Raw genomic sequence first — 26349 nt, forward strand, 5'->3', positions numbered from 1 at the left:
AAATGTTAGCTCTGCCTGATAGATCTAAGAACAAGATTCTCCATCAGATGTTTGCATTGCACTGAGCTGAACTGAATCAGTAGCTCAAAAAATTCACAGTAGGTTTTTAAAAGCAACGTATCAGTTTCAGAAATGTGATGTTGTTTTTTTATTTTTATTTTTTTTATTTTTTTGAGATATAAGTGATCTCAAACATGATTTTTCAGACGTACTGAGCAGACAAATGCAGCTCATGCTTCTGTCTGAGGAAGCTATGAACAGGAACACCTAAATATCAAACGCATGCTGTCTAATATCAGAGCGGAATGTGTCAGTTATGGGTAAAATTAATCTTAGAGGTCAAAATAGTATTTTGTATGGTGTTTTAATAAAACTTAAGGAATAAGGGCCTTGTATTGACTTACCATGAAAGCCTGATGATCAGTCTATTTAAATTTGTTCCTTAAATGCCTTTCTCAGGTTATCCAGTTTATGACTCAATCATGAATATGCAAAATTCTCCCTGATGCACATGGCAATTGCTTTTTCATGAAGCAGTCAGGCTCCATCTAAGCAATTTTAAGGGACACAGCACTGCTATTGAGAGACTGCTTCAGAATTCGTTATTTAAATTCCTTGAATTTCAAGACTACATTTCTTCATGGCTAATTTACAGCTATTTATTCTTCTCCCAGCATTTCCCTGAAGCTCCTTCCTGCTTTGACACTTATCCAGCAGTAAGACAGCAATCAAATGTCAGCTTTGTTCTGTTAAGCTAAACAAGCCACAGTCTTAGTCTTCTTTTATAAGATCAGCTCTCTATTGTCTGTGCAACCCAGGAGCCCTTCTCACCCTTCATGTAACATTGAAGTTCATGTTTCATTAATGTTTGCATCATCAAAATTCAGGCTTCTGCTAGCATGGAACACTAACAGTACAGGGGCTCACTCTAAGTGAATTTATTTGAAAATCCAAACATATTTTACCTTCTTGTATTTTTAGAGCAAATAAAAATATTTTCTCATCGGTTTCATTATAATAAAAATAGTATATTGATCAAAGGCTAGGTGATCCTTGCCAGGATGCAAGTAAAACACTTTCATCCTAATAGTTTTCTGTAGCAGAAAAATGCAGTAACTTTTTTTTTTTTTTTCTTCCCTCACCATATCACTCTTTTCCTCTTGTGGAACTAGATTTTGTTGTTGCAAGGGGTACAGCTTACTTCATTCTCACTGTAGGAATTTCTTAGAGGTAGAGCCCCCTGTGATGGCTGCTTGCCTCTGAGACTTCGAAAGTCCCCTCGTATTTTGTCACAGTGTGTATATAGCTGGGATTTTTGTGTTTAATAGCCTGTTTTTGAAAAATGACTGCTTATCTAGCTGGAAAATAAGGCAGTATATGGAGGTGGAATTTGTGTTTGCTTGTCTTAAGTGCATTTTACCCCTTGTCATTCTCTGTGTAGAATAGCAAAGCCCATTTGCAGGCTTAGCATCCCTGGTCTGAAGGGGTCTGACCCATGTTCCTGTTCAGAAGCAAGTACACCAAGAAGAACATCCTAGTATGAGGTGTTCATAGATTTGGGGCATTGTACTTCATCTGCTCTAAGGTATGTGAGACCAACATGCTCAGATGATGAAGGTACTGGAGAACTCTAGCCAAAAGAGACACAGTATAGTCATGTTAAATGAGGAGGTTTGTCAATAAGCTGAGAAGGTGGCTTTGTAGAGCTTTTCAGTTTTTATACCAACATGTTTTATCCTCCCAGAAGAATAAGGAGAGTAAAGATACCTAGGCTGCATGGCTCTGTGCGCCTTTGTTCTAGATATCTATTTTCTGTACCATGTGCAACCCTTTCACTTATTCCAGTAAATACTTCCATAACTCCCTGGTCTTCCAACAGCAGGTTTTACAAACATGAATTATCCTTGCTATAGTCAGCAGTCTCCAAAAAAGGTCTTTCCTGGTTGTTTTTAGGCTGTTATCAGCTCAGAAACCAAATTTGATCCCTTCCTATCCTTTCCAAAGCTCCTTAAAAATCATCCTAACGAAGATGTGAAATTCCATGTGAGTTGTGAATCTCTTCAGTTAAGATTCATTTGGATAGTGTTTTCATTTATTGGGGAACTTATAAGAGCTTCTGGCATCTTTGCATGAAATTGGCTTTTTAAAGATTACAAAGTCTTTATTCTCATTATGGTTTTAATCAAGTGGGACATGGAATACAGAGACATGACTTAACTAACAGACTGTTACTAAAGATGGTGATTTATTTATGATTTCTTTCATCCAAAAAGACACACTGTACTTTGCAAACTATGGGTGATGTCTTTGAAGGCCATAGGGACTATAAGCCACTTAGTATCATCTGCAGAATTTAATTCAATGACTACTAATCACTTCAGCTAATGTAGAAGTGATACGTGTAGCTTCAATAAAATAATGTAAACCACCACTCTCTGTAATACATTAGTATGCTAAATGTAGTGAATCTTTAATAAAACTTAGGCCAAGAATATCTTCATCTGTTGTCTCATAATTCAAGGCTAAGGTTTCTTTCTTAACAGAAAGTATAGTGAGGTCTTCAGTGCCTCTAAGAGTTCAGGATCTCCGGATAAGGATTTCTGGACAATGTTTTTCTTGGTAGTTCAGTGCCCCCTAGCACTGTAGGAAGGGATTCATCTGTGTCAAGTGTCTGTAGGATTGAACACTACTTCATGAATCTTTGAGGTCTTTCCATAAAGATTTGGGGGGTGGGAGGGAAGGGGAACATTATATACATGCAGCAAATGAGTTTTTACAAGGAAAGATGCAGATGGAAATATTTCAATGGGAAAGCAGGAATGGAAGCTCCCCTGGTGTGAGGTTGGCCTTTTAAATTAAATCATCTCTGTAATAGCTGGGGCAGTTTTCCAGCTGACTAAAATTCAGGGCCACCCACTTACCTCCATTTCTCTTTTACCTAATTTTTTTTCCTCTTCCTGGCAGCTTGCTTTGCGTAATGCCTTGCGCTATTTCCCACCTGAAATACAAAAGAAGTTGGTGCTGGAATTTGCTGAAGAACTCAGGCTGTATGGCCATATCTACATGTATAGATTCTTTCCAGATATTGAGATGAGGTAAGAACTAAGGGGTTCACACTGCATTTGGCTACCATTTGCTTACCAGCTTTCACCTGCGGAACTGACTCTAAATAGTGGTAGCACTGTGGATGGCACTGGGACCTGCTGTGAGAGGCTGGTTATTTTCCAGTCTTCCTGGGCTAAAAAGAGAGGCAGTACTTTTTTATTTTTTCTCTCTCTTCTCCTTCCTTGGAACCTGTATCTGACCCTGGTTTGTAATATGCTGTGCCTGTTGATCTTGGAGCATCGCTTCATTATAGGGCTGATGGGGCTAATGTTTGTGAAGCAGAACAGTTTTGGAGAGGGCTGCCAGGGGCTAGCTCCTTTTTTTAGACTGATTGATTCCTTTTTGCATCCAGCAGGGGTCTGGTTAATGTCTGTACATAAATCTGAATAAAGCAAGCAACTAGAAAGCACTCTAATTTCCACAGACATACATATTTCTGTGCTGTCCATACTAGACTGGGGTCAGCTCTTGCAGAAATCAGCTACGGGGACAACAACTGGAAGACAGTCTGAAAGGTATTGCAGAGCTGGACTGCATATTTCTCCTAACTAGTTTGGTGTTTGAGAGTTTCTTTGGAACCAAATTTCAAGCTGGGCATTTTTTCTTAGATAGGATCTTAAATAACAAGGGCTAATGAGCCTGAAGACAATTTTTCCCATTGCTCTTTCCCTTGGTATTGCAGGACTGAGCTGCTTGGCCTGGCAATTGGGTTATAGAGGCCAGTGCAAGTGTGAACCAAAAAATTCATGTAGAAAAGAAATGAGTGCTTGTGGCTACCATGTTAATAAACAGTTGTGATTAATGAATTCAGCAAATGATAAGCTGAATGTAATCTTTCATTATTTTTTTTTCTTTGCTTATTTCTGATTAAAAGTTGAAACCTGGTTTGCTTGTTAAGATGCATGTCATATCAGTTCTGCACTTTTTCCTTTATTTTCTTAATCCCTCTTGAGTAAAAACCTGTAATTCAAAGGGATGTGTTGGCATGCAGGGATATTTCTGTGGCATGTTTTGTTGCTGTTGCTACCATTATGAGTCCCTTGTTTGTTTCCTGACGTCTGATGAATACAATTTCAGAGCGTACCCCATCAAAGACTATCCCTGCAAAACCAAGTCAGCTGCTGCCATTATGCTGATGATCATGAATAATCTGGATCCCTCAGTGGCTCAGGTAAGCTACGGTGATAATAAAGGAAGCTGGATTCATAGAACAGAAACAAATCTCTGTTCCTTCCTGCTAACATAGAAATTGGAGAATGTAAGCATATAGGTAGAATTAATCCTTGTGCAAATGATGCTCCTTCAGTGGATTGAATAGGATTTCAGCTGTACAGAAGCCTTTTGCTGATTCTGTGATGCTGGCTGCTGTGTTAGCTAGGCAGGCCAATTTTAGTAGTGCTAAGGCAGTCTCTTTGCAGAGTGATGTGCTAGAACAATCATTTCTGTGAGGCTAACCTTGTGAGGGAGTAAAGGTGATTCTACCTTTTTTCTGTGGTGGTTTTGATACCTCTGAATGTGGTTCTTATTTGCTAAGTTCTTTTGGTTTGTGCTGTGCATAGTTCTTCATTCTCCGCAGGGGGTTCTAATTTAGACCTATGAGGACTTCTGCAGCACTAACAAGGCTCACTCCAGCTCCCACTATTTTTGGGAGCTTGGTTACTATCTGTGAGATAGGCAGAGTTCAGCTCTTAGTGCACTGCTTCTACAATATATGTTGAAAAAATAGTGTTGATATTTCCTGTAGCTTGTCAAATTTAGCCCCCAAGGACAGATTTACTAGAGGGTTACAGGACTAAGTCCCTTCTTACAAGCACTATCCAGTGTAATGCATCTGTTCTACAAATGGCAGGGGAGAGGCCGTTCAGCAATGCCCTGCTGGTCTTAGACTCTTCCAGCTGTAAAAGCTAGTGGCAACTGTAAGCTCACTCAGGCTCAGTTTAAGGGATTTTACTGGCATGTATGTTAAAGAACCTGCAATCCAGGAATTACTTTCTAGCATTCTGTATCACCAAAATGTCATTGTAACAATAATAAATGCTTACTTTGAAAAATAATTTTATTTATTTATTTATTTTTGCTTAACCGTTAACTTTTTGGATGGTATTCCCTGTTTTTAATAGTGTTGGTGCAATAAGCTATAGAAAGGATTTTTACTGATATTTTTATTTTTATTTTTTTAAATACCTGTGAAACATTTCAGAAAAATAATTGTGTTATTATTGTTAAATTGTCTTTCTCAGTTTCCCCAGGAGCTTGTCACTTATGGAGGAAATGGGCAGGTCTTCAGCAACTGGGCACAGGTAGGACATTGCTGGCTTTGCAGCTTCTTTCATTAAACCCATTTCGCTGTCCCGCAGGCACATTCTGCTTAGGCAGAGTTTGTGATAATTCTTGGCAGTCATTGTCTCGCAATACTCCAAAACATCCTGTCTGGATAGAGGAATGCCCAGTTATGAACTGCATAGATGGGGAGAGCTTTATTTAGTAAGGAGAGCACAGACAACCCAATAAAAATACTGTATTTTAAACATATCAAGATGATGTAAAAGTTCTTTGTCTTTCTCTAATGCATGTGTATGTGCCTGTACTTTGCACAGATAGTTTTAGAGGCAGAATAAATTCTAGGAAACAATGTATAACTTCTGCTTGCTTCTCTGTAGTACTTTTGTGCAATGTATAGTGGAATAAAAACAAAACAAAACAAAACAAAAAAACAAACAATATGGCTTTAAGAAAGTGTAGTCCTTAGTCTTTTTCCAATAAAATCAGATGAGCTGAAAATATTTGCATGCTAGCTGGTCATAGTACACTTTATTTTCAGGCCTAACTCTGAACTTCTGATAGTAATGGCAGGTGGGTAAAGTCCTGTCTGAAATCTGAACTGAGATGTTTAAGGTATAATTGTCCATCCAAAAGTGGCACTAAATACACTTGCTTTAATCCAAGTACTGCAAAATGCATGTGAAAAACATTTTGAGAAGAAATTTGTGGCTTTATCTGAATCTTGCTTTATGCTTATTAAAAATTTCAAGCAAAACTAATCTGTAAATGATATTCCTCATTAAGGAAAAAAGAAATGGATTCCTCACTGTAGCACAGGACTGAGAGACGTGGTCTTTCTTCTTTGTGATTTTTATCTGTAGCTAAGGAAAAAATCATGGTTCAGTTTCCAGATCTGGTAAATGGGAGTTTAATGGAAGTCTTAGGTAGCTGTTGAGGTTGAATAATCACCTGTACCTTTTTACAGTAAAGGTACTATGGCAATGCACACCATTTCTTTATACTGTGTTAATTCATAAATGTCAGTTATGCCAGTTAACACATTGCATGAAAGTTTTACAGCATTTCTTGCATGCCCAGTGCCAGCAGTTCATATAGTGGCATTGCTTGGGCTGACATCACTAAGACGGATGTTGGGCTGCAAGGTGAAGTAGAAGCTCTGCCAAAGTCAGAAATATTTTCTCTTCTCTTGTTCTCATCCAAGTTAGAGCTCTGACCTGCAGTTGTTTCACAGCACAGCAAACAAAACCTTTCTGTTTTTGCTTGCTTAGAGTAGCAAATCACATGAATGATTCTGTTATGATGGAACATTTTGTTCTCTGAGGCTTGAAAACAACATCCTTTCTGAAAATCTGTCATTGCAAAATTCCTAGGGAAAAGGCTGAGTTTGGTTTATATCATCCATACAGGCTGGTCATCCACACACATTTCTACTGAGTGACTTTTAAAGAGAAAAATATGACCAGAGGTAAATTTCCCCTTACTCACTTGTCTGCAAGCCTGCAGGCGAGGAAATACAGACTCCATCTTCGTTTTCCTTCCTACTTATTAGATATTTCTCCATTGACTGAAAGATACAACTAAGTATCTCACAGCTTCTGGTTTTGTTACAAGTTTTTCCCAGACTGCTAAAGTTTTCACAGCTAGTTACCTGTTCTGTACTGGGACAAGTTCAAAACTTTTCATGAAACAAACTAAATGAAAAGCAAACAAACAAAAACAAACATAAAAGTAATTATTTCCTGCCCAACTTAACTTGCCAAACCCATCTTAGAAATTATCTGGGCTAGAAGGGACTAGCTTCAAATCTGTACCCCTTTAATATGGGTGAAAGGCAGCCACAGAAGTTAAATGTGTTAACAGCAGTTAGCAGCTGCTCTTCTTGGACCTGGTTGCTCATACTAAAATTCCCATGGAATATAATGGGCTTTGTAGTAGATGATAATGGATGTGAGTTAAATTTATAAAAGTTTAGATGATCGAGTCTACTTCTTGGCACAGATCAAGAGTAACTATTGAATTATGCAGTTAGATTTGAGATGCATTTATTTAGATTCCAGGGTGTCTCTAGGACTCTCTTCATTGTCCATAGTGAAAGCTATTTTTTGAGAAATTATTTCATTAAGTGCATACTGTAATGATGATCTCTTGAAGAGATGACAAGAACCAGAAGATGTTGAATTTAACCATATCAGGTTAGGATCAACATTATACATGGGTGTTTTGATCTCTTTTTAAGTGAAAATTTCACAGCTTGCTTTTGGAAAGATTGCCAGAAAATTGCTAGGTCCAAATGGTTAACCTCAAGATAAAATTAGAATGGCTTTAAAAATGATGCACTGAGAAGCTAGCAAAGCATTTCTGGGGTTTGTACTGCAGAAATTACTCTGGAACTTATTCAGACCTTTGCCAGTTGATTTATGTTTCCTGCTGAGCGATGTCTCTTAATGGACTTTATTAAAAGCAAGAATGTGTTGAAATGTCTGGCTGTTACTCTGTATGTGAATACACCTCATTATCTCTGTGACTGCCATCATACTTGGTTTAGCAGCTTCATGAAGAAACATAATGCAAGATAGAAACGTATTCCATCACTTTCCTTGCTTTCCCTTTCAGTTCTGGTTGGTAATGCAGTATTTGTCAGAGATGACTGAAGAGCAAACATTAGTAATGTACAGTGGACATCCTCTGGGACTCTTTCCCAGCCATCGATATGCTCCTCGGTTAATCATTACTAATGGCATGGTAGGTGTTAACATCTTGTTTTCTTTTTTTTTTTTTCCTCTTTGGTTTATTTTTCAAGTCTCTGCTGAATTAAACATTGTTCGTGCTACCTGAACTTATAATAGCACACCAAAGAATCTGGGGTCTAAATTCTACAGTATTTGTTCCAGTACAGTCACTCTCACCTCAAGCAGGCTGATCTGCAGTGATGAAGGGAACAATTCTTGCCTTGTCAGAGGATTTATGTTCTGACTCAGCCTGAGCTATACGTATTCTTGATCAAAACAATTAATCTAGACTCATTTTGGAAGGCATGAAAGTCCTCGACAGTCAAACAGATGACCTACATCAAATGCTTAGATACCTGGACTGATTTGCTCAGAAGGCAAGCTAGACAAATGTGCCTGCTGGTCCATTGCCTGTCCTCTTGAGCTATTCAATATTCATCTCTCTGTAGGCTGGTTTTGTGGCTAGACAACTGCTTTCTTTAAGATTTATATAACAGCCATGCTGATGGAAAGATCAGATATATTTTGTATAATACTAGAATGCATGGAATAAACCCCCTGAATTACTACTTCTGTTTTTCATTATTTTTTTTTTGTGTTTGACCATGGAAAATTCAGGTGGTGAAAAAGATCTGCTTAAATCTTTAATTTGCTTATCTGTATTTTCTTTTTGATTGTTTTCTTAGGTTATTCCCAACTATTCTACCAGAGATGAATATGAGAAGATGTTTGCTTTGGGAGTAACAATGTAAGAAGATACCTTACTATTAAAATATACAAAATATTTATTTAAAATTTAACTCAGGCATTGAGCAGTGGCTGGTTAAAATTTCCAGTACAGGTGGATTTCAACTGCACTGCATAAACTCCTGATGTTGCAAAGCATTAATGCACAGTTAAGTGCAACTGCTTAGGAGTTTGAGTTATGTTCAACCACATATATAAGGTTTTCATTGAGGTCTGCTAGGAATTAGTATTAGGTTTATGTGTAACACTTGGCTGAATTAGACCCTGAAGCCATAATCATAACCTAATTATAGCCTGGGCTAGTTACACTTTGCAGTGGTTGTTTTGCAATCTTCCAAAAAAAACAGCTAACCAACCAACCAACCAACCAAAAAAAAACAAAACACAAGTTATGAAGTTTTCCTTTAATTCTACACTAAGAAAGAGCTTTGAAGTAGAAAGCTATATATTTTTAATATATTTGACATGTTTGTTTATTCGGTTTTTTTAAATGCTCATTTAGCCAATGAGCACAGGATTGTTATTCTGCTGTGTATGATGGAGAGAACCAGTTTAAGCTATGAGAGAGCTGGATGTGTATAGACCAGAATGCTGGAGGAAAGGAAAGGGAATGAGCGGAGTATGTTCACTGCTGCTTTGTCAGGGATTTTGTAGGAATGTGGACAATGATTTTGGGGTTACAACTTCAAAAAACAATTGTGACTTAAAAGTGGGAGTGCCACTAAAATCCAGTGGTATATGCTCAAATGGGAAAAGGAGTCTTTTTGTATCTTAGTTGCTATGCTAAAAGCTAAAATAAAATTTACACTCAATTCTTTTGTTCTATACATTTTGGAGCTCAATAATTTAAAGAGTTAAATGATCTTCTGAAAGCCTGTTTGTGCATTGAAGATGAGGAAGGTCAGTTAAGTTAGGATTTTAATAATGCCAGACCTTTAGCATCAAAAAGAAACACAGGGGATTGACATGTTTCTTTCTTTTTGTTTGTTTTTGTTATACTAGAAATATATTTAGAGGTACACAGCCCTCCTTCCAGCCTGAGTAACTCCTGGTGTTATTGTTTTCATTGATATTGCCAGGTACGGCCAGATGACTGCAGGAAGCTACTGCTACATTGGACCTCAGGGAATAGTCCATGGGACTGTGGTAAGAAATCAAGGAAAGATTTATTTGTTGATAGCTATTGGAGGAGGGTATCTCCTGCAGTGGCTGGTGACTGGAGTGGTGTGGACTGCTGTGAGAGGATGTTCCGATTACCAAAGAAATTCTCATTGCCTGCTCCTTAAAAAGGCAGTGTCCTTCTACTCAGTCCATGACATAACCAGAAAGCAGACATGAAGGAATCTATTGTCAAGGTCTCAATCTGAGATCACATCTAGCCACAGTAAATGAAGTATGAATTGACCAAAAGGAACAGAATGTCAGTTGGACGTAGGAAATAAGTGCCTGTGAGTCCCCTTAACAGTCCTGCTTGCAAACATCCATGCGTTACAGGTACCTATGGAAATTAATTGGGAAAATGTGACCAAAATTTAATGAAAAAATATGAGGTGACTCTTGAAGAAATACCTCCTGATAACTGCTATATTGTGTTGTGTGTAGCTCACAGTGCTGAATGCAGGCCGTCGCTACTTGAAGGCAGAAGACCTATCCGGAAAGGTGTTTGTTACTTCTGGTCTTGGAGGGATGAGTGGGGCTCAAGCAAAAGCTGCGGTCATTGCTGGGTGTGTGGGAATCATTGCAGAGGTGAGAGCAATTCTCTTGTGTTGTCATCTTGTCTTCGTGCGCTGCATTAGAAGGCTCATTCTCCTGATCAGATATGCTCCTCTATCAACTCTGTCAGGACAAACTCAAAAAAAGATACTGCCTTCCAAGATCTGTATGTCTTTCCATTGCTGAGCATTTTTCACTGCTATTCCACCCTCTCTCTGTTTGCCCACTGGGTTGTAAAGATATGAACTGTTACTTCTTATAGTTGCTTCACAAATACTGCAGAATGATTCTGTTAGATAGGCCATACTCAGCATTGAACTACCATCATTGAATGTGTGAAAGGATATAACTTCCACAGGCAATTCCAATGGGAACTATATCCTCTTTTGCCAAAAAGTCTATCAGGTTAAAAAAGTGATAGTTATATTACAATTAACCTTTAATTCCTCTGGCACCCTTATCAGGTGCAGTGAAAATACCTGTTAAATATGGTGGTATGATTCAGTCGTCCAGGTTGGGACTAACAAATGTGCTTAGTGTTGTGATTCTCTGAAGTCAACGAGATTTTGTAAAACTGGGAAACTCAAAGTTGGCTTCAGCATGAAAATGGTGAGGGTAATTACAAGCACTGAATTTCAGTTGTAGACTGTCTATCTTTGTAGACAACAAAGGTAAGTTCTGCTAAGAGAAAATGCTGTTGGGGAGAAGTTCTGTGCTATCATTTTCACTGTTCCCTGAAGCTCATCCACAGCTTATATTGTTTTGGAGAGTCTTCCATCCTGATGTAATATTTCTGTTCCAAATATGTTAAAATAACCCATCTGTTTCCTTCCATAAACAAAGAGAATCTAATAATGATCTGCAATTCAAAGATTGCTAATGTTTGAGTGATTAGAATAGTGTATGGTAGGATCCACTGGATACATAGATATCTCTAAGTATCATATATCTGATGCTGAACCTGAACAAAGTCTTGATAAGTATTCGTATGTATAGTTTTCAAGTAAAATAGATTTTTATATAAAGAAAGTAATGTTAGGGTCTCCTAATACTTGCATTTTCAGCTATTATTTTTATCACGAAATTCTGTTCCAACAAATCAGAAGACTGGACTATAAAATCATTGCAATAGTTTTTAACTGAAAATGTTGCTCTGCAATTCTGTGAAAATGGTAGTGAATTTCTTTAACGATAGTGACTATTGAGAAGTAATAAACCTTTCCATGCATTTATTTCTTCTTGACAACCTTTAAATTCAGTACACTGGGGAAACATTCTTAGTGGAACAGATATGAGCTGACCAAAATGCATTGGGCTCTTTGATTGGTAGGTAATCAGCTCTTGCTACTGTTTCAGAGGAAGATTTTCAGAAAATAACTTCAGAGCAGACTAGAGTGGGAGTTTAGCTTTCTCGGCCAAAGTAGCTTATAAAAAGAATTAGCTGGCAGACCTCTGCAACGGACATGCCACTTGCTGCAATCCCAAGGATAAGAATATTGCAACCTAACCTGTAATAATTGTAAGTTCAAAACATAATGGGTCAGACTGCCTACGTGGCATGCAGAAAATCTGTCCCACTCTGGCTAGCAGAAGTCTTACTCATGGAAAGTTAGGATTTCATCTATTTTGTAATGATGGTGCAAAAATATTTTTTTAGCACAACATGAATTTTGCGTGTTTGAGATCTCATCAGGTAGATTGAATGAAAATCAAATTTATTATTGAATAAATTACTATTGAATAAATTATCTTGTTCAGACTTTGACTCTGTCATCATGAACTTTCAAATGCTAGAATACAAAAGGAGAGATTTCAGTGAATGCTATTCAAAGCAGTCCTTTGTCCTTTTCATCTCCACGGCTGCAGATGATTTTGTTCAGGAGACTGAATATCGCCTGGTTTTTATCTCCTGTGAGATGATCCTTGTCGGAAATGAGTCTCAGGAGCACATGTGGATAGCTATATATATGTACATATTATTTATTTAAGGAACTATTTATGCAAATGGCATTGATGAATTGTGCAAGAGATGTCATTTTGTCAGCCAGGGCTTCCGAAGCTCAGACAGAAGGGATTAATGGTGCAAGTCTTTTACCTCTTCTGTTTGACATGAAGCAGATTGTAATTTTATGAAATAGCTGTGTGGAGGGCCAGATGATCTCCTCTGAGCTGTGCTAAGCTCTCTAGGGTTACACTGGAGGTGACATTAGCTCATCATGTTTGTGCAATTTTTAAAACTGAGTTTAAAAAAAATAAAAATAAAAAAAATCCCATATTTGAAAAGATGGTTCAAAGGAAGCTAGCTTTGAGTGTGCCAGCAAGTCTGAAAGACTTTCCAAGACTGTCAGAGAGGTTTGAAATAAAGTATATAAGATGTGGTAACAGATTTAAATAGATCTGATCTGTATTATGCAGAGCTTTAAATGAACCCCATTCCTGTAATTCATATGGGCCATTTAATATCCTTTTCTCCTGTGATGATTTAAATAATTCCCAAAGCAGCTGTCCCCCACGGCACCTGACTTTTTTGTTGAATAATTCTATTGGTAGTGACACTGCTATTATCATAATCTGGGGTTTTGGAAGGACAGTCTTTATTACTGATGTGGGAAATGATGGAAGGTTTCTCATGCTAAGAATAATTGGGGAAGAAAAGGTTTCCTGGTGTTCAAGCAACTCCTGAATACAGAACTTATTTAATTTACATATAAATACTTTGTTAATGAGAAATAATTAAATGGAAATGATGGGGGTGGATTATAGAGAAGTAAAAAATGCTTTAATGTAATGTTGTAAGATACTCAGGTTATGCATTCTTGTGCGCACACACAACACTCTGGGTGTCTAAATCAGTTGCCACCACAGAAAATTTGCTTGAATTAATTTTGCCGTTTGCTTTATGCCACTGATAACTCATTATAAATGTCTTAATGATGTTTATGCATCATTAAGTTTGTGCATTGAATCATTAATATGGAATCTGTGCCAAAGCCTCCACAATTTGTCTATCCATTTATATTTTTATCCTGCTGTCTCTGGTGCATACACACAAACTGGTTCCAGAAGAGTACCAATTTGGGATTGAGCTTGTTTGGAGCTTCGAAGTTCAAAGCAAGAGGGGATTGAAGACGTAGTTTTGTTTTGATCCATTCCATTTTTCACAGAGGCACCAGCCAGCTGGGATAAGAAAATACTTTCTTCTTTTCTTTCCCATATTTGGTTGAGATTTTCAACCAGAAGTCAAAGTACAAAAGTGCGGGTCAAAAGCAAACCATTCTTTTGTCCTGGGCAGTCTGGCAGAAAAGTCTGAGTTATTAGGGGAAAAAAAATGTTTACAATTTTCAATTAAAATCATCAAAACAAACATTAAAGATCATTTAAAATTGATGTTAATATATTACCTCTTGCACAATTTTAATGAGAATTTCTGGTTTGCAAAATATGTTTGGGAAGTGATAGGTCAGGTTTTTTTCTAGCTTGTACCCTAAATAATAGTGAATGGGATTGGTAAAAATCAGAGATGGAAAATAAGTATTGGAACAATCACTTCATCTTAAGGCCAATGTAGGGCTATTCCTTTCACTCACTTGCTACTTTCTTATTAAAAAAAAAAAAAAAAAGTAAAAGGGACTCAATGGGAGAAACAGGAGTTTTAAGATCTTCTGTTATTTGTCTTAGGTTGATGAAGCAGCGCTTTTGAAACGTTACAAGCAAGGCTGGCTCATGGAAATCTCTAACAACCTGGACCATTGCATTGCTCGTCTTAGGTATGATTTGTAACATTCAGTTACTTTCTCTGCTCCCTAATCCTCGCTTTACATCTTTCTGCATTGTGCTATATTAGTATTGCATAGAGGGAGGGGTTGAAGGACACCACCTCTTACCCTAGGTCTGCTTTTGAATGTGAATCTATCCTTCCAAACAGCAGCTTTCATTGTTAGTGACTACCAGTGCTTACAACTTGCAGTTATCAGTGCTTAATATAGTTTATATTATATGTTAAATGTCTTCATTTTTTTCATGAACATGCATATATATCAATTACAAATAATGTTACACTTGAAAAATCAACCTACCTAAAGGTCAGAAGTTCTATTGCCTAGGTGAGTGTTGGAAACAACATACAGACTTATAGTTTTGTTTGCAAATTGTATGTTGCAAGTTAGAATTACGAGGTACTTTTTCTTCAACCTGTCTTTTTAAACTCTATTCTAGAGATGCAAGAAAGAATAAAATTGCCCTTAGTTTGGGTTACCATGGGAATGTGGTGGATCTGTGGTAAGTAGTATATGTGGATATATTAATGTTCTTGCTTGTTAAGTCAACCTGGGATTAGATCCCAGACTTGGAAGAGAAGCAGCATTAAATGTAGCACTGAGTTCATGACTAGATATTTATGAAACTGTATTGTCAAAAGAGGGATTTTCATCCTTGTGTCCCAGGTTCTAGTTGCATGGGAAATGCATCATCTTTCTTTATGGAACAGTGAATTTCTTAGGGAAAGAAATCAGTAAGATTTGTCCTTGGATGAAGAGCGAATTTCTCCATCTCCTAAGCTTTTGCTACTTGGTTAGCCAAATAGCCTTGACTTCAGTGAGGAATAGAAATATTGAGGCATTGATTGAATAAAAATAATCAGATAATGGATGTAAATTCTAGCACTCTTGTGACTTTATCCAATGGTAAACCTCACTGTTACACCATAAACCAAGGGTTGAAACTGATTGATATATGGCTGCTACATCATACTGGCATTTGACTTAACTGTTGGCATTCCTGTGCAGGGGAATGTGAAGTATATGGTGATGAAGATTTGCATGCAACTTTCAGTTTCCCACTTCCTGACTGCTAAAATAAAGCCAGCTTGCCATGGCATACCTTCATAAACAACTTTTTGTGATGGAAGGAGTTCGCCCGAAAGAGGAGCTTCAATGTGAGATAACAGCTTTTGTTCAAACACTTCATTTATTGTCTTTCCTTCCCTCTAGGGAGAGGCTAGTGTATGAGCTGGACACAACAGGAGAGCTGCTAGTTGATCTGGGGTCTGACCAAACTTCATGTCATAACCCTTTCAGTGGGGGATATTATCCAGTCCAGCTTGGCTTTGAGGAAGCAAAGCAGCTCCTGTCCACCAATCCAGGGAAGTTCCGGACCATGGTACAAGAGAGGTAAATGTTTTGATGATTCATGTTCTAACCTTTAAATGTTGTTGCTCTGCAACTGATTGGATCTTTGTCTTTTTCACAAGAAGTTTCACTTAAGTATAAGATACTGCCCTTCAGTAGAAAGCTGGGGTAGAGCTATTGTAGCAATAACACTAGTAACTGCTGACTTGGACTTAAACGGTTGTTACTCGAAGTCTGGCAGACATGTCACCTACTCACCATTTTAGGAATCGTCACTAGTATACAAAATCCAGAGGCCTGAACGCTTATGATTTACTTCACTTCTAAATATTCCTAAATTGCATTAGGTTTTAAACATCCAAGGCAATAAATACAATTCCATGTAGGCTAACAGTTGGTTTAGGTTCACTGACTAAGGCATAAAACAGCAATTGGTAAGCCAGGAATCCATGTAGCCTGCCACACTTCCAGCTGTGGCTGGTGATAGGTTTTTTATGGAATGATATAACAAGGGAACAAACTTTTCCAATCAGTCTTCCCAGCTTTCTGCAACTGTAACCAAGTTCTCTTTAGCATTTTGATTTCAGGGAGCTACTCCTGATTTACAAGTTTGCAAGTGAAATTGGAATTGGATGTTACAAAGGGAACAATTTAGTATAATTTATATACAAACAAGGATGACTCTGTTATTGTTCACCTCAAACATTCTCACTGGAGAGCTATTTTCTAGTAGAAGTTAGAACATGGCTATGTAGTCTATTTGATTTTGGATTAGGAACCTACAAGAACCTTTCCAGTTTCCCAAGTCTGTATCATATGGACTAAGACAAAGGTAACAGGTAAATTTTTAGGAAGGACTCATTTGTAAGAGTCTGATATGACCTAAACAGACACAATTTAGTTTGTTAGGCATTGGTTTACCTTTTTAGAATTCTAAGAGGTTACACCTTTGCATGTACAACTCCACATGCAAGTATACATTGAGATAAGAACTGGATATTGTTAAGTGACAAAGGTATCAGGACAATCCTTGAGTATAGTCCACTATACCCAAGCAAAGGGAAAAACTGGGCTGTTCTGGCCAAGGGAGAGGCCAGAACAGTGATGTCTGGCCATTTAAATTTTTTCTGTCTTTGCAGGCTTTCTCTCTGAAGTCTTTGAATTGTTTTGCATATTTGTAAAAGCTGTTATTGCTTTCAGTCCTCAGAGCTGGCTGCACTTCTTTGCTGAAAGATATGACCCTTCACTGTTAATTGTTAATTGCAATGGCTATGCATCAGTTCAAGATTTGGGGATAACAGGTGCTACAGAGATCGAAAGTATCTTAAATATCTTAGGGGTTTGTTTGATTTTTAGTTTTTTTTAATTCCATCTGTCTCCACACTGCTTCCCTGCCTTTAGTGAGCTCATGATATGATTCTTTTTGATATTTAATCAATCAGAAATAATGGTTTCATTCTTTATTTCAGTCTGAGGAGACATGTGGCTGCTATTAACAGACTAGCTGATAAGGGCATGTTTTTTTGGGATTATGGCAATGCGTTTCTCTTGGAAGCTCAAAGGGCTGGTGAGTGGATTCTGGAGTTCTTAGATGGGAACGAGCAATTCTTAATACTTCTTTCCATCCCTATTCTTTGGTTGGATAGGGTTGGTCACAGCGTTATGCCAACTCTTTAGTCCCTCTTGTTCTATCACTGTTCTCTGGGGTCCTTTACTTCCTCTGTGGCTAAGAGAAAGCCTTCATGGGAACCCAGGTGCAGTCTGGTTATATATTTTATATTTTTTTCATCAAAATCAAGTTACTGATGACTCTAAAATCCTTTTATAGGTGCTGATGTTGAGAAAAAAGGAGGCAATAAAACAGAATTCAGATATCCTTCCTACGTTCAGCACATCATGGGGTACGTTGGGTAGATCTGGGACTAAAGTACTCTAATGCTTTATGGCTATTGGAGACTTCACTTAATGAAAATCTGGCAGCGTAGTGTATACAATGAAAAGGAATCAGCTACAGCAGTAGGAAATTTGATCTTACAGGTGTTATGTCAGAGTTAGTCTAATTCTCTTCTAATTTGGAGTAGTGCCCAGTGTGGCTTAGGAGGATGTTCTGTAAGCATCATGCTTGTGTTTTCTATTGGTTTCAGTAGAGCTACAAGGAAAAGAAGTGACAGATCTGGAAGGACGTGTGTGACTAGTGTAAGACTCTAATAGCAGAGGTGTTTTGCTAATAATTTGTGGTGAAAGGCATGACAAGTCTTGTTAACTTGGTGTAAAAGCTTTATCCTTTTTTGGATTAAAAAGCCTTATGAAAACAGATACCAGATGTCTGAACAGTAAGCTAAAACATTGCCAAAACAAAACTCTTTATTCCTTTACATGAGTAGTTGCATTTTCTCTTTTGTTGCATCAATTTTCTTTAAGCAGCTCTACTCAAGAAAATAGCCAAGTTGCTGCCTCAAACTGTAACTATCTTCAAATTCACCTCTAAGAGCTTAAATTGAAGAGCTTGTCTCTTCAGAGCACTAGAGCATAATTTCAAATCGTTGGAGCCTATGTCTGCACCGAACTCAAAACACGTCTGAAATAAGACTTTTTTTCTGCCTGTGTCACCAGCTGCGCTCCTCACTCAAGCTGTCCATGCACTGCTTATAGAAAGATAGAAAGACCTGAGTTCAGGACATCCACTGAAAGACTTGGTTATAACACCTTCTGACTCATGCTTAGCTTGCCTGTACTATGTGAATAAAAGCTTGAATGTAGAGTAAGGCACCCACCAGATTCTCTGAAGCTCGAATGAAGTGTCTTACTCTTGTGTGTAAACGATGTGGACAACAGATGAGTCTGGACTCAGGCACTTTCTCAAACCTACAATAGTCTGATAGTATAGATAGTAAATTTTATGAAACAGAAAACAAAATTGCAATTCATCTGATGGTGCACCTGTTTGATTGAACTGTCCAACATTTCTATCAAAATTGTTGTCTGACTGTATTCTTACACGCCAGTCATTGGCTGCAGGAAACAGCACTGTTTAATTAGTTAATGGCTCCTGATGCTTCTGTTTAGATTAGTTCATTGAAAATGTTTGAAATTCTTCCGTCTCCAGCTAATGAAAGAAAAGCACTGCTAGCAGCCAGGATAAATAAAGAAAGAATTTCAACCATCTGTTAATGAAACATGTTCTCTTCCCAGGGACATTTTTTCCCTGGGATTTGGGCCATTCCGTTGGGTTTGTACCTCAGGTGACCCACAGGATCTTGCTACCACTGACTCAATTGCCATGTCTGTGCTGGAGGACTCCATTCGTCGGGGAGGTAAGACAACATCCCATGCCCCCATCACTGGGAGTGCTTTTGAGGACAAAAGTCAACTGAGTTGTACATGTGATGGCTTTTGGCTGAAACCATAGAAAGCAGTCTTTTGCTTGTTCCATGTAGGCAGGAGATCTCATTCTTCCCCAAACTCGTATAAGGAATGTAACCAGTAGGTAAGATGTAAAAACACCAAGTAGCGAGGTTATTGATCCCAAAACTATTGCTTCAGTTTTGGCTAAGAGCATTTATTTTCATTTGTTAAAGATTTTCCTGCACTCTGTCACCTTGAAACTTTAAGGCAAACAGTATCTTTCATTAGGTCTCCAAGAGCTTCATAAAGGAGTCAAATTGTTTTGCCCCTGTCTCTCAGGGGAATGAGATATGGGAATCTACAGAGGTTTGTGAGCGGTTAGTAAGCAGATCAGTGGCCTGAAAGCCAGATTTCATGGGCTTGGTGCTCCATCCAGTGTCATTTATTTGGGATTACAATTTTGAGATCTGAAATTTTTTTGCTATTTGTTAATAAAGTGGCAGCTGATTCTGCCATTTGTGAAACCAAATTGGGATTCATGGTTGTGTATACTGCACCAGTATCTAGGAATTACACTTTCACTCTTCCATATCAAAATGCTGTAGTTTCTTTAAAAAATAATGTAGCTATTTTTCTGCTGTGTACTGAAATCACCAGTCACCTCTCAAGACTGAACTGATGCATGACCTTTGGATGGTTTGCATTGCAAGACTCGGAAATGGATCAGTTACTGTGTGCACAATAGTATGTGGGTATTTTTACAGATGCTACTGTAAAGCTGAGTAGAGAATTCTCTTCCACATTTAAAAAAAAAAAAAAAAAAAAATTGAACTCTTGCATGTATATTCTTAATTCAGATTTTAAAATGGCATTTTAAAATCCCAACAGGTGAAAACAGGCTTAAGGGAAATGCTAGCAATGCTATTATTTGATTTGCTGTTGTGTTTGGCAGGACAATGGGAATAGGATTTCAAAGAGAAATGAAAGCAGAATTTGGCCAGAAAATAAACAGCCATTCATGGGTTCATGTTCTTAACTGTTACACTTGCTGTCCAGTCCCTGTGGGACGTGAGCTTAGACCAAATTCCAGGGTCTGGATATACTCATATGCATATGTATCTAAAATCTGAGCCTGCATTTGAATTTTATAAAAGAATTGGTTGTGATGGTTAAAAGAAAACTTCACAGAGCTGAAGTCTATTGTATTCCAACTCTAAACTTTTGACCCGGCCTTGAACTCAATGTTAAGCATTCTTCCTCTTTTGGGGAGATGAATTTTTATGCTTAAACCTCACAAACTGAAAAAATCCAATATAGTTTTATTTGCTTCCAATGCCAAGGCACCTCAGCTTTAAATTAGCATCTGTGCAAGAGATGCAGCACTGATGACTGAAGTGTAACTTGGATTTACTACCTCTCTGGCAGCTTGGAGGCTGAGCTGTTAACAACAACACAAATCTCCCAAGAGCAAAAGAGAAGCGATCTCTGTGTTAATGAAGACTGTTCCTCTGCTGCATACACAATGTCTTCTAGTATTTTTTTAAAGCCTAAAAAAGCACAGGAGACCATGAAATTCCAGAAGTAACATGGTAGCCTTGCCTGTTTAGGAAGGATTCCTTTTGGGGTGTGGGATTGAAGGCTGGCAGCAGTTTAGCAAATGAAACACATGGAGCTCTTTCTAGAAAGTTAAGCTCTTTCTAGAAAAAGCTGTAAGATTTTCAGTTGCAGGAAGGTCCAAATAAAAGGGAGGATTCTTCACTTCCCCAGGGCTAATAGATGAAAACTAAACTGGTGGTCACCTCTGCAGTTTAGGACAGAGAATGACTGTTACTGGAGCTGTCTGGGAGAGACAGACGTGCTGTGTGGAGATGTGTGTGTAGGCAGTTTGCTCATCTGACTACCCTTCTGGTGATGTTCTATAGAATTAACAGATGGATCTTTTCTATAAGTCCATGCACAGCGAGGTATAAAATGTGATAAGTATTCTGAGATGTTTTATAAAAATAGTAGAATGGAACTCAATGGTTTATAAAAATGGTAGAAAGGAACTCTTTCACTATTTGGTTTTCTAGAGTAACACCTGTAAACTCTCACAAAATGTCTGTAATAACCTAAATTAATACTACCCATTACATTCTAGAAGATGTTTCCTTGAAACTTCTGAATGGCAGCACAATCCTACTAGGACAGCACAAGCAGATGTTTTGTCTTTCACTCCCTATGAGTCTAAGAGCTGACACGTTAATCCTCATCACAGTGTTTAGAAGCTCTCATTTGGAAGCAACCCATAAAGCCCTGACAGGTCCTTTTAGGATTGTTAAAGCTGTGTCTTGGAAGGCCTTCCTCTGCAAGAATGAATGTATTTTGTATTTCTCTTTAATGATATGTTTAACCCAGAGTAGTTCTAGTTTTACATGCGTATTTGCTGTCATATTGCCTAAATGGAAAGATAGCAGTCTAAACACTCTGCTCAGTTACCTGGCCAATTTCAAGTTAGCAGCGTGCAGTTACTCCAGTTTGACTTGCAAATGCAAATCATTTGTACGTTATAATCTGACTTGAAAATGGGTGAGAGCTGGGAAGAGGTAGGAGACATGCTGTCTTGGCATCTGCAGAAATGATTATGATTTGGAGCTCCGGTGCACAAGCAAGTCACTGTGGCTTAGCATGCTGCCACATGCCAGCTGAGTCCTGGTGGCTGCCTGTGTCTCTCAGGCCAAAGTAATGCAACATAACTCTAGGCCAATCTTTGCCTGTAACTACGCCTATAGGGAGTAACTTCCTAAGCACTGTAACCTCAGCTGTGCTCACACGCACCCTTTGTAGAAAGGCATAACCGTGAAAGCCCCCCGAATTAAGATAATAAGACAATGCTTCTGTGCTGCTCTACACTCCTCCCTTTAGTTACTCATGTGATACAGATGGTGCCATGCCTTTGGACGCAGCTGGCTATACTGATGTTGCCATGTATCTGACTGATATGTGCCATATTTGCCTGTCTTTCACTTCAAATATCTTTGTTCTTTGTCCTCCTGGAGAGTAGTTCAAGATGCTGTATTCAATTCTCAGATAACGTACGTGTCTAGACAAGGTGTAGGGTGAATTTACACGCAGTTGCTAACCCATAAGTCTTTCTGTGCAGTTTGTGCTCTGTAATAACGTGAGGCAACGTACCGCAGTTTGTAAGATATACATGGCTGACTTCAGGTTTATCTTGGGATAAGAACGTTCACACGAGCAATTCAGTACAGAGCAATTGCAATCCTATAAATCTATATCCCAAGCACTGATGTAACTTATCCTCAAGTATATATTACCATTATCAACTGCTTCTCTGAATTTCTGATAGATGCTCGGCAGAGTTATTTACTACCTGATGCAACACTGGGCTGTGGTACCCAATATCATGGAATTTGCTGAAGTTACTAATTTAGCAAAGGCTCAGAAAGTGTCTGGTTATCTAGTAGGCAGCAAGCCAGGTTGCTGAAAATGAGCAGTATGTGCAGCCCATATTTCAAGGTTTAATTTAGTTTGCTAAAGACCTGAATGGGAGCTATAATTCTAACTGCCTGCTCCACAGCATCTCATACCTTTCTCTAAATATATTTTACCAATTACTGCATTGGCTGTGAAGAGCACAGCACTTTATATATGCGTGCTTATATCTCAGAGCAGAATTTGACTTGCTAGTGCTTTCAGATGAATTTAATTTAATTTAGAGCATATTGCATTAATTTTCAAAACCTATTTTTTCTTGCTTTCTCTTGCAAGTGAGCACATCTGTGAAGCAGCAGTACCATGACAACATCCGCTGGATTCGGGAAGCTGGCAGGCACAGCTTGGTAAGTGCACAACCTCCTTCAGCACAAGCGATCGTTCCTTGTCCAGGACAGTTTCAAATGCTGGAGTGAAAAGTAGGAATGTGTATGAATGAAAACACTGTCTGTAAATACCAGGGCTCATAACTAAACATCTCTCCACAGCAGGGGTTTAGGGTGAGCTGAAGCAGTTCTTTCCCTTCACCTCTTCATCTGGAAATGTTAAAATAATACAGCAAGCTGTAGTCTTGTATCTGGAGTGAAACAGGCTAGTGATTTTTCTCCACCTGATTTGGAACTACCTTTCAGCACCATTCAAAATGTCCTTCATTTGGCCCAACCTCATTAGGCCTACAGTTCTCAGTTCCCCTTTCAAAACAGGTATGTTATATTATGGGAAGCAGGATGGCAATGAAACATCCCTTGTTTTTCTTTTAGGGCAGGCTCTCACTGTGAAGCTAACTGGTAATACTGAAGGGCTTACATGTGCTCTCCTCATCTGGAAACCAGACTGGTCTGTGGAGTAAAGGCTGGAGAGGAGCATAGCAGTGCAGGACAGATGTTCTTTGACATTCTTTGTCTCTGTATTTCTCTTCCCTTCCAGCCCACCACCACCAGTTCCAAACCTCTGCTTCTCAGATGTTGATAAGGGGTTTGTTGATAGGGGGATTATAGTTTAGCAATCAGGTTGATTTTAAAAACAGGATTTATTGGACAGTAGTGGCTGAATACAGAAATACATCTCACTGTTTGTGCAAGTGGAGATAAAACTCAGTTCAAAGAAGGGCTTTAATTTATATTTTCTGAAAGCTGGATGTTGATGAATGAATAATCTGTACTTTCTCCTACAGAAGGAGGCAATCCTGTGACTATATCTATCTGGGACCTGAAGATAAGCCAGTTGCACAGAGAACCTTATCACTCTGGCTTTTTTATTTTGCAGGTTGTCGGCTCTCAAGCTAGAATCTTATATTCTGATCAGAGGGGTCGTGTGTCTATAGCTGTGGCTATTAATCGAGCGATTTCTGAAGGAAGGATTAAGGTTTGCCTTTTTCCTCTTGATATGGTCCAGTAATTGTGTTTGGTATCTGAGGCTAGGGTGGCAGGTGGGAAAGGAGAAAGCTTCAATCAATAAGAGCAGAAATGCCTGCTATTTACGTGGGACCATTCTGTTAAAATATGTTAAAGGTCAGTCCTCCTCTGTATGTAACCAGTATTGTGTTATGTAAAGGTTTAGAAACTGAAATACATTGCCCTTTACTTCATGTTGGAAATTTGCTTTATTCTGTGTTTGAGCAACTGCAGGTACAATGCACCACACTGTGACTTGATGAAAACACAAGACAGGGTCTCAAACTCCTTAGCAGTGCCCCAAGATGACACATAACAAGAGGCCATGCCACTGCCCAGTGTTTCTTACCCTCAATCCCCTGCTTTCAGCCATATTATTACATCTACTGATTTAATTCAAAATTGTTCCTTAACTTTTGAAAGATTGTGATACCTGCTTTTAAACAGTCCTCATCAGTGTCCCTGCTGGGTGTATACAGCAGCAGCAGACCTAGGCATGTTTACTCATCTCAATCTCTTTTATAGCCAAACTACAATAATTGCCATATTAAAAGGGGCAAATTCAAGTAAAATTTAAAATGGATTCCAGCTAGGGAAGGCTTGTGTTTTTGTTACTCAGAAAATGTTAGTTAAAATATTTCAAATGTTGAGCTGTTGACCTTCTCAGGATTCAAAACGAACATCGCTGCAAGCTAGTCTTAAAAAATAAACCTGACCAGGCAGAGCACTCCCATGGAGCTGTGACTGACAGGGTCAGACTCCCAGGCCCTTCAGATTTTATGTACTTTTTTCATTACTTCAAATCTCCATTCCGCCTCTTGCAATCTGGGTACTCATTTCTATTTTCAATTATTTTCTAATCCACTGCCAGCATAAAACAAAGCCAGCTAATTCTAGACCAAACCATGTCAAAAGAGTGAATTATTCTTACAGAAGCCTGGTGCAAGACCTGCAGCTGGTCTAGATTCATACTGTTAGTTAAATTCCAAATCAAGAATGGACTTGTTTGAGATGCAGGAGATCACTAATTTTCATTGTTGCCTTATTTTTAGTCTTGAAGTCTTCCAAAAGAATGAAAACAGTAATATTTGCTATTTGTTTGCTGTTGTTCAGAGAAATAACTACTTGTGAAGGAAGATTTTTTGCATTCTGAAGTGTCTTTGAAATTTCGGCAAAGAAAGGCTTCAGATGAAATTGCCACACTACTTTTCTTCTTCTTCCTGTCCTGTTTGAGGATGGCACTGACAAAAAGAACAAACTCCTTTTGCTGGCTATGAAATGATAATGACTCTCATGAACAAGCAGCATATCAATGTCCCTTTGCTAATAAATTATAGCAGGGAGAGGAGATTTAGGGAGTTTAGGAGATGGAACAAAGCTGAGATTTGAGATGACTTCAGATAAAGTGAATTCAGCAAAATATGATCTGTGGTAACATTTCCAGTCCATGAAGGACTCCATTTGCTTGTCCTTGGATTTTGCAGGCTCCAGTAGTCCTCAGCCGAGATCACCATGATGTGAGCGGGACTGACAGTCCTTACAGAGAAACGTCAAACATTTATGATGGATCAGCCTTTTGCGCAGGTCAGCAGAACATCTGAGACTTGTCTGTACAGACAAACAAGAAAATTGCTTTAAAAGAGAATTTTTTATGCAACATTTTGAAATGTTTTTGTTCAACCCTATAATCCCAATTAATCAGATTTTCTGTGAATGTGACATAGCTGTCAAGAGATAAAGAAATGTCTGTAGAGCTAGATAAATAGGGGAGGCTCAGAACAATGACAATTCAATGAAGATGCACCAGATTTACTTCACTGTAAATGGAGAGCAATCTGTTTTAGAGAACTGCATCTTGTGTTTGATTTTAATTTTGCACCTCACTCTTTCAAAGAGGTGATCTGACCAGAATTACAGCAGTAATTCATCAGGATGCACAAAATCAGATCTATAGCAGCATTTTGCTTAAAGCAAAATCAAAGACTCAGAAGTCTGGAGTTTCTGAGAGGAACTTTTCTGGGCATAAGGGTACATATATACTTTGCTAGTGAAAGCACAAAAATGGAAGTCAGGAGTTCTGCATTATATTCCAAACCTTTTTGCTCACTCAGTGTGACTGTGGGCAAATTATGTACACTCGCTGTTCAAAAGAAACCTGACCTGAGCTAACCAGAATCTGCTCTTAAGGTTGTGAAATGGTGCTTTAGAAAAAAATAAATCCAACATATCAGACTGCAGATGTGAAAAATGAGTGAAGCACTAAATGTTTTTAACCTAAATCTTCCTCAATTTTCCATCCATAAAGTGGAAATGATGACGATAATTTTAGCCCGGTAGTGTTATCACATGCCATGAACTGACAATCATGAAGTGACTTCAGAGAGGAGGATGCAAGCTGCTGTAGAAAGAGAA

At 38.3% G+C, this 26349-nt stretch overlaps 1 protein-coding gene across 1 annotated transcript in view; it reads left to right on the forward strand.

The window, feature by feature from the left end:
* UROC1 (urocanate hydratase 1) overlaps nt 1–26349 on the forward strand; it is a 38936-nt gene that overhangs the window by 4081 nt on the left and 8506 nt on the right. Inside the window, exons 2-17 of the mRNA XM_082767962.1 lie at nt 2965–3095; nt 4183–4276; nt 5346–5405; nt 8002–8130; nt 8804–8865; nt 9944–10010; nt 10467–10610; nt 14256–14344; nt 14793–14855; nt 15566–15745; nt 17173–17270; nt 17532–17604; nt 18896–19017; nt 22820–22890; nt 23810–23908; nt 25422–25521. Coding sequence (XP_082624088.1) covers nt 2965–3095; nt 4183–4276; nt 5346–5405; nt 8002–8130; nt 8804–8865; nt 9944–10010; nt 10467–10610; nt 14256–14344; nt 14793–14855; nt 15566–15745; nt 17173–17270; nt 17532–17604; nt 18896–19017; nt 22820–22890; nt 23810–23908; nt 25422–25521 — 1582 coding nt within the window. The remainder of the gene's footprint in view (nt 1–2964; nt 3096–4182; nt 4277–5345; nt 5406–8001; nt 8131–8803; nt 8866–9943; nt 10011–10466; nt 10611–14255; nt 14345–14792; nt 14856–15565; nt 15746–17172; nt 17271–17531; nt 17605–18895; nt 19018–22819; nt 22891–23809; nt 23909–25421; nt 25522–26349) is intronic.

Source organism: Aythya marila, assembly GCF_965140915.1.
Source record: "Aythya marila genome assembly, chromosome: 10".
Lineage (NCBI taxonomy): Eukaryota > Metazoa > Chordata > Aves > Anseriformes > Anatidae > Aythya > Aythya marila.